Source organism: Salminus brasiliensis, chromosome 5, assembly GCF_030463535.1.
Source record: "Salminus brasiliensis chromosome 5, fSalBra1.hap2, whole genome shotgun sequence".
NCBI classification, from domain to species: Eukaryota; Metazoa; Chordata; class Actinopteri; order Characiformes; family Bryconidae; genus Salminus; species Salminus brasiliensis.
In genome coordinates, this window is record NC_132882.1 from 16,394,115 (window position 1) to 16,410,022 (window position 15,908).

Below are 15,908 nucleotides of genomic sequence, written 5' to 3' on the forward strand. Positions count from 1 at the left end.
TACTTTCAGCCCTATTTGGCAGCAAGGATTAGAAATAGTCAGCTGTGTCTTTTGGCAAGAGGACAGCTCCGGAGCACCAGCCATGGCTGCTATTGTTCACACATTGGCCAACTCCATAGATGCCATTCATGCAGAATCATTCAATCATTCATCAGCATACAGGCCAGACTAGCCTGTATTGGAAAAGGGTGCTTAAAAGAGAGAGAGAGAGAGATGGTGAGAGAGAGCTTAAATAGGGTGAGAGATGCAAAGCAGACAGAATAGCTGAGGCAAGTTAGGCAACAGCACATGCACGCACACACATGCAGACGCCACCTCAGGCTGGAGTCGGAGCCAGTTGCTATGGCAACCCCTCTAGAGGGAGGTGTTGTAGCAGTGGGGAGCGTTGGGAAGAGGGGAGGGGGCAGGACGTCAACTTGTGACGACTTGGTAAAGGAGGGGCTGACTCCTGATGCAGTGCAAGCTAATTGGCAGCTCATCTAGGAAGTCCCCGCCTCCCGGTGTGTCTGATACAACCTTGACTACAGCAGTGCTGTGTGAGAAGTGTTCCTGCGCAACACTGCTGATTATTCACTGCACCCCCTAAAAATTCGCCCCTCTATCTCTGCTTCCGTCCCACTGTGGATGGGATGCTCCACATAGCTGCAGTTGCTAGCTGGGCCTTGGCTGACTGGCAACGGAGAGAATGGGCGACTGGGAGAGTGTGCATGAGTGTGTGTGTGTGACCTCGGGCAGTGGACAGCAGAAGCAGCGACTCATAGCTGAAGGAGACTGAGCATGCAGAGATTTGTGGAGGCTGACTACTATGAGCTGGACTGGTATTACGAGGAATGCGCTGATGGTAAGACCAGAGGGGTCGTTCTACTTGCCTTTAGCTATTTTAATTTGTACCATATTTTTAATCATATAGAGAGGAGTTCTTTACATAGTTTCATCACCCTTTTACACACTTGGATCAATAAGGCATTCAGATTAAATACTGTAAATTACATAAACTATAAATCATATTCTATAGAAGGTATATTTGCGGTGATATGCATTCTACAGTGTTTCTTGTGCAGTGATGCACTTCTAGAACTGGGTAGAGATGAGCTAAAACGGAGACTGCAAGAAAAAGGGTGATAATTAGACCAGTATGGTGATGAGTAAGCGAGAGATTATCTGTGCTTGTAATGAAGTGATAAAAATAGACAGGAGGTGAGAATGATTGATTCAGAGTGAAGCAGATCATTGAGAAAATGATTCAGTATATGAAGAATAAGAGGACATTAGGAACTAGCAGGCCAAAGATGCACATAGGAGCCTCACTACAGCAGGTGATAAACTTACTTCTCTCATAGGGTTCTATTGCATCAGACACAGTGCAGCCCCTACAGCCTCTGTTAATAGCCATGCTAAGTCTTCAGTGCCATTTCAGTGAAATGAGAACTACTTTGTGGACCGATCTTGTAATGTTGACTGTAACCTGGGTGAACTGATGCTTTGCCAGAAGAGAAGAGCTGCAATGCAAATTAGCAGCTTACTCAGAATGACTTGGGGTTTCTTATAGCAGGGTTACAATTAAGCAGTAGAATCAAGACATATATAAGTAGATATGAGGAAACCAAACCAATTTGGTGTTACAATTTGTGCTCTTGTGTTAAGAAGTCATTTTGACATCTGTACACGTACAGTTTAACAGTGAACTTGGCTTCCATTAACATCCATTAACTTTCATTAACATTCCAGGTGCTCATATTTTGCTGTTGATTAATTGTGTGCCTGTTTAACAGCAGTAGGCCTTAGACTAGGGCTTCAGTCTGATTGGTGACTGATTGTGGCAGTTCACTGATAACTCAGTGTGACATCATGGCTTCCTTCAGTAGACGGCTGTACTTTGATTGGAATCTTATGCAACACTCCACATAAAGCCTCACATACGTGTGCTGATACTCAGGACCGTCATGTAGGTTCACTAGTTTTATTATATGCTGAATTTAATGTTTTAGCTCATATACTGTAGGACTTACCAACAAAACAGTATTAGTCCCTGAATGGTGTTAGTAGAGTAAGTAGTGTTAGCCCCAAGTTAAATTAGCATTTCTTGGTTTTATTCCATTTCAATCATTTAATTAAACATTTTTTCACTCTCAAGTACATTTGAGGGTGACCCTCATTTTGTGTAGCCAAGCATTTGTAATAAACTAAAGGCAGGTAAAGGAGCCAATTAAAAACATTTAAGAGAAAAGCAAGACAAAATAAAAAGATCAAATTACAATAATAATAATAGTATGCGAAAGAAATAAAATAAATACAGAACAAAATAGGAATGAATAAGACATAATGACCTTAAAAGATGCAAATGTAAAATTAACCTTAAAACAGTTCTAAAATTTCCAACCAAACAAAACTAAAATCACAGTAGTAATAATAATAATAATAATAATAATAATAAAACAAAAGTGAAGTGCAACTAGAATCCTAAGAAGAAGAATATAAACAGTAATAAGTAAACATGGTAAAAAAGGAGACGCAAAATAACTAAAATATAAAAATTATTTAAATCAGTGTTTTCTTTAGTGAATTCCAGCTCACTGGTGCGCTGTGACTAAAGCTTCAGGAAAATAAATCTGGATCTCCTTGGTGTCTGCTTGGCAGTCCAGTTAATTGCATGTTTGCCACCTGTGTGATTGTGTAATGAATGTAAAGGAAAAACTTTTCAAAAGAAGTTTCCTAGTCCAGTGAGTTCAGTTTAAACTGTCTCAAATATCAGGATAAATGGAAAGAAACCTCACACCCCTTTAACTAAGGTAAATTCATAGTATCTTTAGCAATTTATTTCAGTATTTGAGTTATGCTACCCCATAATCCATTGAATCATTGAAATGTTTAGTTAATAATATGAAATAATACAAGTTTGGAGCAAATAAAATGCATGTATGTACCACAGTTCAACTTAAAGAGCGTAATTTAGTAAAGCAGTGGAGAATGTTTGTATTTATTGTATTTTAATTAATTTATTTATTTATTTATTTAAGATTTATTGTCTGCTTCATCATAAAATAGTAATAGGATTCTTTTCACTCCACTTGAGTCTGAACTTTCTACAGCACGTGTTCCAGTTTTATTGCAGTCATGTTTTTGCACGAGCGGGTCTTTGTCCACGTGACTGATGTATGTGTGTATGTGTGGAGTGCCCTATTCATTCATCAGTGAGTTACTGTATGGAACCCCTGACCCACATTTGGGAGCTGTTTTTGATCTTCTGCAGTCCATTTGGGGCTCTGACTACCCTCACTCTGCTGCAGAGCACTGCTCAGCATATTGATCACCACAGCAAGAAGCGAGGTGTGCCCCCCTCCACACACAGACTCCCTCACACATGATTCACATGGGCTCTTTCCCAGTAGTCACCTCCCCTCTCTCAGGCCTTTTTTTGTTTTTTATGTTTTGTTTTATTTTGGGTTTTTTGTGGGGTTTTTTTTTTTGGGGGGGGGGGGGGGGGTGGAAGGGAATAGGGTTTTTGTTCCCCTTTCCCTATAGGGGAACACAAAACAGAGGCACACTCATTCATCGCCATGGCTTTTCTGGGTGGGAACTGCCTTTGTGCCTCCATAGGAATGTGAGACCACTGAATGCTTACCAATAGGCCAGCTCCTGCAGAACAGTTCAAACAGCATCTCAATGACCCAATCACAAACACTGTGCAGCAAGTAGAGGTTTTAGAGGGTGATGAGTGATAATGGGACAAGCCATGGGTGGAAGTGATCCAGGTTGTGCAGTTACTGCCATTACTGCCATTAATGCTCCTGCAAAAGCAAAAAAAAAAAGAAACACTTCAGGGGGGACTGCTTATTATTTGAAGTTTTAAAATGTCAAAAAAGGAAAAGGGCCTGAAGTAAAGGTTTGGACATCCCCTTCGTTCTTCGTAACACCCTTTATAGCAAGTGTACCCCTATGCTTGCTCCCAGGAAAGGTTTCTTCTGATGACTCTTCTATTACGATCATATTTGTACAAGTGTCGCTGCACAGTAGAACAGTGCTCCATAACTTTGCTAAATCTTTCTGAAGGGCTAAAATTCCAAAGGAATTTCTAGGAACCCTACCAGCAGTTCTTTATGATAGTTTTCCAGGTCTTCCAGAGTTCAACTTGACCTCCTGTAATTGCCATTTCTTATTGCCATTTCTTAATTACAATTATGAACCAAGGAAATGAATACACTTTGCTATAATTTATAACTGTCTTCTGCTTCGTGGGCATAAATAATTTTAATTTCCAAAGTGCTAGGCAGCTGCTTAGAGGAGTCCATGGCTTTATTGTGTTTATAAAGATATATAATTTGCATCACACGCTTTTTTTAACAATGATTGAGCCATAGCCCTAACAAGCGTTAATACTGTGTTTGCATGCTATTGGAATTATGGTAAATATGAGTTCCTGACTTGGAACCCCCTCAAGTTTCTCATTTCCGCTGGGAAATTCACAGATCATTTTGATACCAGAGTTGAGGTAACCTTCAACCTTTTAACATGGCAAAGAAGACTGAATCAGTACTGCATGATACATACTTCTTTATTTTTAACAGTTCACCACTGTTAATGGCTGTTATGTACATTATTTTAATCTATGTGCATTTAACTTCATCTAGAACAATGCTGTTTATCGTTTTATCCATAGAAAACTGACCAACCTGCTAGATATGCAAATTATTAATGTTACATTAGCTTCCACTTGAATGTGATGTGAAGTTGTAGTATGTGAATGCAGTGTTAGTGATGTTGGTGCTGAGACCTTGGTAAAAATGATTAGAGCTCAAATCTCTTGGGGTGACAAACCTTTGCATGGTACTTTTTTCCCTTTATCATTCTAAATCATCGTTAACTTTATGCTTTTTGGAGGTCAGTTTATCTTTTACTCACTTATTCACAGTACTCTGATAGAAATTTTGACCCAGGGTGTCTAGACTTGTGTGTGCCACTGCTTATATGATAGTCAGAAATTAATGAAGAGACATTTTAATGAAGGAAATGTTTTTGACAGTTCAGTTCCAATGAAAATAAATACATAAAATAAACTATTCATACGTTTATAAATGAAATAATTACAAAATTTACTCATTTTAATCAGCTGGAACTATGTGGAATAATTTATTGTTTAAATATTTTTTATTCCACTGCTGTTTTAGCAGTTTGTAAAGCCTTTATTTGCACTTCATTATTTTGATTTGATCAGTTGTATTCGCTTGAACTTGTAAAAGGATGTTGTTTATCTGTCTGGCATAATGGAAAGTCCTCCTCAGTCCTGCAGAGTTTGCATTTCGCATGGCTATAGGGAAACGGGCTATCAGGTGGCCACACCTACTCAACAGGTGTAGCCAAACACAACTCTGCTATGCCGTGAGAGGTTGCTATGGTGCTTTAAAGGAAGAAACCATTCTGCTATCTGAAGAGAGGGGTGTTCAGGTCTGCATTTAGCTTAGTTAAAATGCTATCTTTTTACTAAAACAAGAAAATAGTGCAGTTGTTCAATTGAAAAAAGCTTTTTAATAATGATCATTCATTCTTAGCCACTGAAATATGATTTTAATAAAATCATGCGATGATTGTATGTAATACTCCCTCTATCCATTTGTAGTTAGGTAAATGGTAGTGGCAGCGCTTTGAGTCACAGACTGTTGGCAGGTGTGGGCATTGGGCAGTTCTGTGTTTGTGTGTGTGTGTGTGTGTATGTATGTATCTATCTGAAAAGGTCGTCTTGGATGTGGTTTGTTAGTTTGAGAAGACCATATGGACGATTGTGACGGACTTGGTAATGGCTGGGAACTTGAGGCAAAGTTACCTGCCTTGGTATCACTAGTCCATTATGACCATGGAATTACCTACGCATGGTTCGGCTGAGGAGAACTTTGAGTATGACTTCTCTTCTGAACTGCTGGATTCCTCAGCTCTGTCTAGCTTCACCAGCTCAGGCTATGCCGATGATGAGCATGAAGAAGTTGAACCTTACACACTGGAAGAAGGTAGCTTTTTTTTTTTTTTTTAAGGTCTTGCCTTTTCCTGCTATTCTACTCAAGCATACTCAAGGTAGCAATGCCCTCAACGGTATTTTCATCAATTTTGGCATCTAAAAACACATACTGGAACAGGTTTGGCTTCCTTTGGTCACATTAAGGTTACTTAACAATGCAGCATAATCCTACAAAAATCTATACTGTAAGATTCCAGTTTGTCAGCTTTGAAAGACTGTGTTTTTTAGGAGATACATACCTTGATGTATGTAACACTTAACACTTATTACAAGTACAGTTCATGTTTGGGTCAGTGGATTAGATTAGATTAGATGAGATTAGATTAGATTGTACTTTATTGATCCCAGAGAGAGTAGTGTACACAAGGCACTTCAAGTTACATGGGTTTTTACAGATGTAAGATTCTACAATATAGCTTCAATACAAAATTGATACAGTTTATACAGTATGAACGTGAGCAGCACTAACCTTTTTATACCAAATATAAGCATATAATCATTTGCTAATTTATGCAATGAAGGATTTGAATGTCTGGTTAAAGTGAGCAGTGAAAAAAGAGTAGAGCACATGACTATGAACATGCACTTTCAGGATCAGCCTGTAGCATGCTGTATAGAGGGAATGTGTTTGTGGTATGTTTGTATGTGTGTTTGACTGAATGAGAGCACAGTGTTCTGACTGCAAGCAGGATAAACATGGAAAAATGCATGAAGCAGATACCATCTGTAACGTAGCAGCATGATGATACGTTTGTCTTCCTGCCTCACGTCACCAAAGTGTGCAGTGCTATCACGCACAACAGCACTGCACAAGGTACTGGTAGCTTGAGCTCTACATCATGTTCTACATCATGCCCTTAAATACTGCAAAGTGACAGTCTTTGAACAGCAGTCTGTTGCTACAGGTTTGTGCCTGATCTGGAACACTTCTATTTGTACATGCAATATTACTGAGCCCTTCATAACACTCAGAGCCTCAGGATTCTTCTTGTTGACAAAACTCAAGTTTACATTGTGACTGTATTGTGTACCATGGGACGTGCAGGCTGGTCTGGTTGTGTGGGATTGATTGCAAGTATGTGTATGTCTCCTTCTACTGGTAAATCCATGACTTTGGCTCACTTTGAGGCAGGAGTTCCTGTACCAGGAGTATAAAAATGCATCATGATACATTGTCTGAATGTGTTGTTTTTGTCATTAGAATCTCAAAGTGATTATTCAAGACTATGTGTTTAAAAATGTTACTCAGTTATGATATTTGTATCATAATACAGCCCCTTTAATTGCATAAGCACTACAAATTGCCTATAAAATGATTATCAAGCAATCTGGTGAAACATTGTTATGGTTAAGGTTAGGATTATGTTTTGTGTTGGGGAGAGGGTTAGAAATAGGATTAGGGCCAAGGTTTGGTTTACCTGTTGGTTTAAGGTAAAGTTTGTAGGTGGCTAAAGCAGAATTATGGTGAATTTAACAAACATTTTCTCATTAAGGCTTCTTAAAAAGACTATTAAACACACAAATCACTAACTCAAAAATCAGACCATGGTTCTTCTGAAGAAGTCAAAATGAATTTAAGAATATTTGTGCCCATATTCTGCCTGTCGGGTGCTGCCTGTCGGGTGCTGCCTGTCGGGTGCTGCCTGTCGGGTGCTGCCCATGTCAGAAATTGTATTACACCTGGTTGTGTTTCAATGCTGTTATAGCTGCAGTTTCTGCTGTATGTTAAGACCCCTGTTATCTGTTGATGAGTTCAATATCAGTTTCATTTGCCTCTGAACTGACTGTGCCCCACTCCCAAAAGATATGAGAAGCTCAGTGAGAAACATCCGTGTTTGAGTTGGGTGGAAGTCTTTGAGATTTACTCAAGAAGGTTATCTTTCAATGTTGTATTTGTCAGCAGTGTTTCATAATGAGTCATGGATTAGGCACAGCTTTTTTATCACTTTAACTTAGCTGTTGGTTCCTGAGAACACTAGTGTAATTCTTGTGGATGCTTTGGAAACCGCTTGTGGTAACTCTTTATCTCTGATTTCAGTTTTCTTTTTAACATTTATCATATTGTCATTGTTTCCTGAGGGCACCTCCGCACAAAGCTGATTCTTAAATGTTCCAACGAGCATCACACTGAACGCTCTCCCTGTACCACCTGAAACACCAAGATGTTTTTAGGATGTGTTGTTTTAGGTCACCCCCCCTCCCCCCGTTTCTCCCTTAGTCCCCTTTTTCTGAGACTTGAATGAAAAATAGTGTGAGCCCTGTGTGTTGCTGACTGCGCCTTATTAGTCATTGGATGATAGTCGGATAATTGACAGGCCGCCTGTTGTCCCTTCAGTGTATGACGCAAATAGAAATATCTGCTTTGCATTTACTGCCTCCCCGTCGTGCAGATCAAGAGAGCCGCGGTGCATGCCTGCCTTATACCTGCATTTACCATAATGATCCAAAATACTGGAGCCACTTTTCACTCTCCCCTCTTATCAACAGTGTTTCCCTTTTGATAAGGGCTTTATCCCGCTGCTGCTGAATACAGGAACACCTTGGCCCTTGCGTTTGAAATGCTTCTTTAGGACTGCCAACATGACGTTCTAGTATGGCATGGACAGTTATTGGGTAAACGTGTCCTTTTTTTCCCCACTGACCTCAAATTTGGTTATTGGGAGCTTGAGTATCCTATTTTGTAGTCCTACACAGATAAGCAAAGGTCATTCCAGTGTGGCTTTACTGGGGAGGCTGTTGTTGTAATGTGTTAAATGTAACAGTGGAGACCGTTCTTTAGCACTCTAAAAGGTGGGGCAGGTTTGTGTTATGCAGGATTGCGTGAGAACTATTTGCCGATCCTTCATTGTCACGGTCAGCAGAGATAGAAAATCAGGGCGGCTCCTTTCTGTAGACAATGGGATGATGCAAATAAAGATATTTAGTTACTGTATGTGAGCCATTCCACATTCATATGCTCAGAACTAGTTACTAGCTATTTGATCCTGAAGCTGTAAGCCGTGGACTTTGTGTAATGTTTGACAGACTCCAAAAGGTTATGTCAAAGACCCTGTACATGGCCATTTTGCCCAGTAGGACATAGCAACAGCTCACCCTGTAGTGATACTTACAGAATACTGAAGATAAAAGGCCTGAAGAGATTTCAGCAGGTACGAGAATTGCTCCAAGCAAATTGCTCCATTCTACTGAGGTTATTTATGACCTCAAATAGACAAATCCTGAAATATGTAAATGTGTGAGGATTCAGAGAATATTACAGTTCTTCCTCTGCTGAGATATCTACACTCCAGGATGCTACACAGAACAGTTATTTCCAAGAGACCTGCACATATCTGCCATATTGCCTGATCAGAGACTTAAGCTACTCTTATGTCACAGACACCGCAGCGTGTGGGTGGTGCTCTTATAGTACTGCACTGCTCTGTGTGTGTGTGTGTGTGTGTGTGTGTGTGTGTGTGTGTGTGTGTGTGTGTGTGTGTGTGTGTGTGTGTATATTGAGTATGCTAGCTGGTGTGCCTACATTAGTATACCTGTTCAGCACGGAGCCTTTCACGTAAGCTTGGTTAATAAGAGGATATAACTTATTTTCTGTTTTTTACAATAAGCTTTTCTGAACAACTGCACTTTTCATGAAGACCCATTTAGACCTATAATCAAGAGCCTGCAAGCAACCCGTGTGTATTAGCTGCATAGCTGGTTAGATATCAATCCAATGTTCCATTTTTATTTTATTCACTTAATTCGGTTCAATTGTTTGATTTAATCTCCCTGTTTTTTTTTTTCTTAAATCATTTGTTTGCAAATGTTGAAAAGTAAGTACAGTGATTATCTCCTCAGCCTTTGCTCCAGTGTTATCCACTTCAACATTTTTGAAAGACCCCTGCTCATGCATTTATTTCGTCCTACATCAGGGGTATTTAAAAAATAACTTTGTCCTGCTTTTGTTGGAGTAACTGTCTCTGTTGTCCAATCTATGGTTTCAATGAGATTTTGGAGAATTGCTGTAAAGATTTGTTTGCATTCAGTGACAAGAGTGTTCCTGAGGTCAGGATGTTGGATGATCCTCACTCTAGCTAAGTGTTGTGATGGCATAGTTTTGTTATCGTGTGTATGTATGTATGCATGTATAGCTGGAGAGAGAGATCAAAATATCAAAAGTAGTGCAAGGAAAGTATTTAATGCAAGAAAAATAAAGCTTTGCTTTCAATAATTTTCCTTAACTTTCCTTCTGGTCATTCACAGCATTTGTATTTAAAAAAAAAAAAAAGGCGTTTAAAGTGACTGTCATTGTTTTATGTAAATTTAAATCTTGATTTAATAATAAATTCCATCCTAATGCCAATATTTCTGTTTCTTATTTCCCTGCAGTTCTGTGTGCTGACAGAGTGGGCCAGATGACTAAGACGTACAATGACATAGATGCTGTTACACGTTTGCTTGAAGAGGTAAGTCAGTCCCAGTTCTGGTTGTATTTAGGTGGGTGTAAGAGGGTGGAGAGGTTATTTTGAGCTGTGACAGGGGCGAGGAAGTAGTAGCAGCAGCAGCAGCATCATATGAAGTGTTCTCCATCTCTCAACACTGCAAGGTGTTTATTGATGCGTGAGCACTGACTGAGGGCTGACAACTATACATTGCCATAATTATTGTTTGTGTTGTTTTTGTCATTTACTTTATGTTCCAATGGAATGAACTTCAGGTGCGTGTTAGTGCGTTTGTCCTACCTCTAATGCTGAGGACAGTACTGTACAGTCAGTAAAGTACTTGCTGACCTACAGTGTTGACATGAGACACATTTCACAGCCCGGGCAAACAGAGCTCCAGAACAAGGATGTGTTTGACTTGTTCTTTTGCTCTATGGTGAAGGGGATTTGCATGTAATGTTCTTCGTTACTGAGTAAAATGAGTTAATATACGCTGCCCAGTATACTATGATGTGTTTATAGGTTCATTTCTCAATAGATTATTTTATACATTTTCATTTTTTATTACTTAATTGAATAAAATAATGTTAAATATTCACACTCTCTTTCTTTCTCGGGCTCTCTCTCCCTCCTCCTCCCTCTCTCCCCCTCTCTATATTGCTGTTGTTTTCTCTCTTTCTCATCCTCTGTATCTTTCTCGCCCTTCCCCCATTGCACTTTCTTTCTTGCTCTCTCTCTCAATCTCTCTCACTCTCTCACTTTGCAGAAAGAACGGGATTTGGAGCTAGCAGCACGTATAGGTCAGTCCCTGCTGAAGAAAAATAAAACGCTGAGTGAGCGCAATGAGTTTCTGGAGGAGCAGGTGGAGCACATACGGGAGGAGGTGAGAGATGGGTAGAAGGAAAGAAGCGGAGGGGGAAAAAAGTACTAAAAGCATAGATTGGTTTTAGTTGAAAGCACAAATTTACAGGACACACAGTAATTCACAATCATATTTGACATTTAATTAATTAATGTTTTAGTGTCCTGAGATATTGACCACAAGGTCGTAGGTTCGATAATCTGTTTGCCAAGCTGCTCTGCTCCAGGACCGCTTTGGGGTGACTGAACACTCTGTGTATAATGTCACTAAAGTACTTAACTAAAAATAAGAGTTCTTAATTTTACAAAAGTGCCTCTGTAATGATAAGGGTAGATGTAGATCCCAATGTCTGCTTTTTCTAAACTTTTATCTGTTAGCCTTGGCGTACATGCAAAATATCAAATGCCAGTTTCTATATCTGTGTACCCATTGAGTTTTACTTGGCACTGTTTGCTGATCATTTTGAACATTATTTTACAGACTGCTGACTAGTGTCAATTTCCAAAAACCATAAATAGTGGTGTAATGTGGAGTGAAGCAGTTATGATTTGTGGTGACCTGAAGTAGGCCCTGAGTGTTTTGCTGCTGTGTTGCACACCTGCAGGTGTCTCAGCTGCGTCACGAGCTCTCTATGAAGGATGAGTTGCTCCAATTCTACACCAGTGCTGCTGAGGAGAGCGAAGGGGAGTCTACCACTTCTACCCCGTGAGTCATCCCCCAACTCCTCTTTTTCTCAACCCTTTCACTGCTTCTCTCTCTCTCTCTCTCTCTCTCTCTCTCTCACTCTTTTCATCTAGCAGTGCAGGCAAACGATTGCACCGGGGTCAACAACTGGTAACTGGCTCCCTGTTGATTGGACTCCTTAAATTGCTAATTACATTTCACTTTACTTTACCCATATATTTTAACCATTGGCCTATATTAAAGCCCCAGCTTGGTTAAAACATGGCAATTTCATGGAGATGTGGCTGACCGAAGCGGGGTGTGTGTGTGTGTGTGTGTGTGTGTGTGTGTGTGTGCGTGTGCGTGCGTGCGCATTAGGATCCGGCGGAATGACTCCTCGCTGTCAGTGCCAAATTATTTCCCCCTGGACTCACTGCAAAAGAAGCTCAAGGACCTGGAGGAGGAGAACATCGTGCTCCGCTCTGAGGTGAGATGAAGACTTGTGTTGGTCTTTACAGGCTTAATCAGCACCCATCTCGAGATGAGCGGGATTTGCATAGTTAATATAACAGAGAAATGAAATGAAAAACGGGGATATATATATGTATATTTGCTCTATGTAAATAAACAGACATGCAATGACCAGTACATTTGCCTAGACGTATCTTCCGTAATGTTTGATATGGGGCCAGCTCTGTTTCTCTCAGCATGGAGTCTTCCTACTGTAACTTTACTCTGCAGATGACGTCCCAACCATCTGACCTCCATCCGGGTAGAATTTCATGCTTTACTGGATTCTCATGCAGACACACAGACCTACACGACATACACGTACCTACACGCACACAAATAATTGGAAGAAAGTTGTTATTCATATTTAGATTGGACTTTAACACATTATACTGATAAACAGGTTGATCTTTGTGTAGTACTGAAGGTCGTGTTGCTGTGGCTCTGAATTGTTTGAGAAGTCTAGACTGGTAGGGTACACTGGTGCATAATTACAGTACTGGCAACAGGATTGTGGTCTTTGGAAAAACAGGAACTGAAAGATATTGATGAAATTACAAACTACAAAGAAAGTGATGTTCCACATGTAGATCTGTTTCCTGTAACATGATGTCTGTATTGTAGGTGAGACCTCATCTTTCTTTTGTGAGTTTCTCATCTGTGTGTGTGTGTGTGTGTGTGTGTGTGTGTGTGTGTGTGTGTGTGTGTGTGTGTGTGTGTTTAGGCTTGCCACCTGGAGACGGAGACCATCTCGTACGAGGAGAAGGAGCAGCAGCTGGTGAACGACTGTGTAAAAGAGCTTAGTGAGTATGCCTGTATACCGGTCAGACAGAATGCTTGCAATGAGGCCCATAAAGCACAATAGAAGGTTGTGAACTCAGTCCAGTCGATACAAAGCTACATCCACATTCATACATCTGTTTAGTATCTTCTCAAATCAAGACCATAAGTGGCTTCGTTGTTGCACATGGATTAAAAAACAGGTATTGGACAAAGTAGCATTGGTAGTGATGTTTGACTAGTTATAAGTCCTATTTAGTCTAGGCTTAGGCTTTATCTGGTTTTACACTCTTTAAAAATAAAGGTGCTTTAAAGGAGCAGTTTGTAGACACCTGCTCATCCAAGAGTTCTTCTGAGGTTAAGGGCAGGGAGTCTCCAAACTCAGCAGGAAAGACACAAATTGCAGTTGTAGCTAGACAGCAGGATGCAAGCTAGGAAACTCTGACCTGAGGGTGACCAACTGGCCGTGATGCTGAATATCTGGGGCTTTTATGTTGCAGAATTTCCAAGAATGATCCACTAAAGTATTGAGGCACTTGAAAGCTCTACTGTCTTGGAGGTCTATTTTGGACAGGACTTCTGGTTTATGTTGGCATAGAGAGATTTTTTTTTGGTCATTGAACCTGAATTTCAACTTTCCTCTTACCTCTCGATCTGTGCTATTTTTGTTTTCGTGTAGGAGATGCTAACCTGCAGATTTCGTCCCTTGCTGAGGAGCTGGCAAAGAAGACTGAAGACGCCTCCAGGCAGCAAGAGGAGATCACACACCTGCTCTCTCAGATTGTGGACCTACAGAAAAAAGCCAAATCTGTGAGTGCTCCTTTTTGGGGGCTTCTACCTATTTCATGCTGTTGAGTTCACAGTGAGATTGTGTTTTTTTTTTGTTTGTTTGTTCTTTGCAGTATGCAGTAGAAAATGAAGAGCTCACCCAGCACCTGGGAGCTGCTAAAGATGCCCAGCGACAACTTACGGCAGAGGTAACAGCAGGTTAAGATATACAGCAGTTCCAGCAATCCAGTCATGGCAATTAAACAAAAACAAAAAAAAACACCCAGGCTCAGGACACTGGCATATACTGCACTGAATGCATGGATTCCACCATACTTGAATGTTTATAACTGAGACACTTGTCGCTTTTTCTGTGTGTAGCTCCGAGAGTTGGAGGATAAGTATGCAGAGTGTATGGAGATGTTGCATGAAGCTCAGGAGGAGCTGAAGAACTTCAGGAATAAGACGATGCCGCTGAGCACCCCACGCCGCTTTCACTCACTGGGCCTCTTCCCCATGGTGAGACCACTTATGTAATAAATATAGAGCAACAAGAGTAAGAAACAGCCTTATGGGCATTAAGAGAAGGAGTGGAAAATTTAGATAACTCACTTGAATAAGCTTAAAGGGTATACTAGTCTCTCTGTAGTGCCACTACTTTTCAATACTAAGGCTCTAGTTTAGTGCAGTTCGCCTGCATTATGTTTGTGCTCATTTCTTGCCCTTAAGCTCTGATTTGTGTTATTTTATTTAGGAAGCTATACATCCTTGCACAGGTCTTTGCATAGACCTGCATGGCATTCAAATTAACATTTCTGTGGTTTTATGCAAAACTTGACGAGGAGGTTGGCAGAAAGAGAAGAGAAAAAGACAGCTGTAATTGTATTCCACACTCTTCTTGGCTGTTTACAACACACTACACATTATTGGTGCTGTTTGTGTGTCTGTGTTTTTGACAGGACTCCTTAGCTGCTGAAATTGAAGGGACAATGCGGAAAGAGATTCAAATGGCTGACCCAGAAGTTGAAGAGCAGAGGTAAGCCTATCCCTTTTAGCGTGACTGTCCAAAATACAGCTGTCTTGTTATTTTGAGGCTAGATCTGATGTCTCTTTGTTGTCGTACTTTAATATACACAAAGAAATTCTCTGACCTATTTATGTTTGTGTTGCCAGGCTTCATCCAAAGCGAGTCTTCCAGACCGTGCGAAATATTAATCAGACAGTTCGTCAGCGCTCCATGGGGCCCTCTCCCATGAACATCCCAGGGTCCAATCAGACATCATGTGTTAACTCTAGGCGTTCCAGCTGTCTGAGCACACCCAGGTCCAGTGTGTACGGGGGAGAGGGGATCATGACGGACAATCGCACCAACAGCATGATGCTGGAGAGCCACTCTCCACAGGACGGGTGAGTGGCAAAGCGTTGGGAGATATGTTTCACAGAATTGCGTTACTTTAAAAGTGTATAATATGTGGACAAAAGTACCCGTCTCTACCGTCCTGGGAGGCCTTTCTACTAGCTTTCATGAGCATTGCTGTGAGGATTTGATTGCATTTTGCAACAAGAGCATTAGTGGGGTCATAATGTTAGATGATCACCACCCCACATCATCCTAAAAGTGTTGTGGGGTATTTTACTCCTCTAGCCCACACCTTGCATTAGGCATGGTTTCAGTAGGTTCATGTTTATCTGCTCCAGTCCTATTCTACTAGCAGTACTTCTCTACAGAGACTAGACAAGCTGTGTGTGTGCATTTGCACATCTGTGTCAGCAATGGGTGCAGCTTAAAGTAGCTGAACACCTTCATTAGGAGTGGTTTTATATTATTGAAAATAGTAACAGACGTCCCACCTCTTCTGGAAGTACCAGGGGTCTTCCTTTTTTAGAGGAAGACTGA

The 15,908-nt window shown here is 40.6% G+C and overlaps 1 protein-coding gene across 4 annotated transcripts in view; it reads left to right on the forward strand.

The window, feature by feature from the left end:
- Positions 1 to 15,908, forward strand: part of trak1a (trafficking protein, kinesin binding 1a) — a 43,399-nt gene that overhangs the window by 16,186 nt on the left and 11,305 nt on the right. For 2 of the 4 annotated variants that reach the window (XM_072679662.1, XM_072679659.1), the window contains exons 3-12: positions 10,376 to 10,452; positions 11,195 to 11,311; positions 11,895 to 11,995; positions 12,332 to 12,440; positions 13,188 to 13,266; positions 13,923 to 14,053; positions 14,146 to 14,220; positions 14,393 to 14,530; positions 14,971 to 15,047; positions 15,185 to 15,418. In XM_072679662.1, the coding sequence (XP_072535763.1) occupies positions 10,402 to 10,452; positions 11,195 to 11,311; positions 11,895 to 11,995; positions 12,332 to 12,440; positions 13,188 to 13,266; positions 13,923 to 14,053; positions 14,146 to 14,220; positions 14,393 to 14,530; positions 14,971 to 15,047; positions 15,185 to 15,418 (1,112 nt within the window). In that variant the 5' untranslated portion in view covers positions 10,376 to 10,401. Of the gene's footprint in view, positions 1 to 545; positions 842 to 5,682; positions 6,000 to 10,375; positions 10,453 to 11,194; positions 11,312 to 11,894; positions 11,996 to 12,331; positions 12,441 to 13,187; positions 13,267 to 13,922; positions 14,054 to 14,145; positions 14,221 to 14,392; positions 14,531 to 14,970; positions 15,048 to 15,184; positions 15,419 to 15,908 lie in introns of those variants that run through there. The other 2 variants (XM_072679661.1, XM_072679660.1) reach the window with 2 other exon arrangements.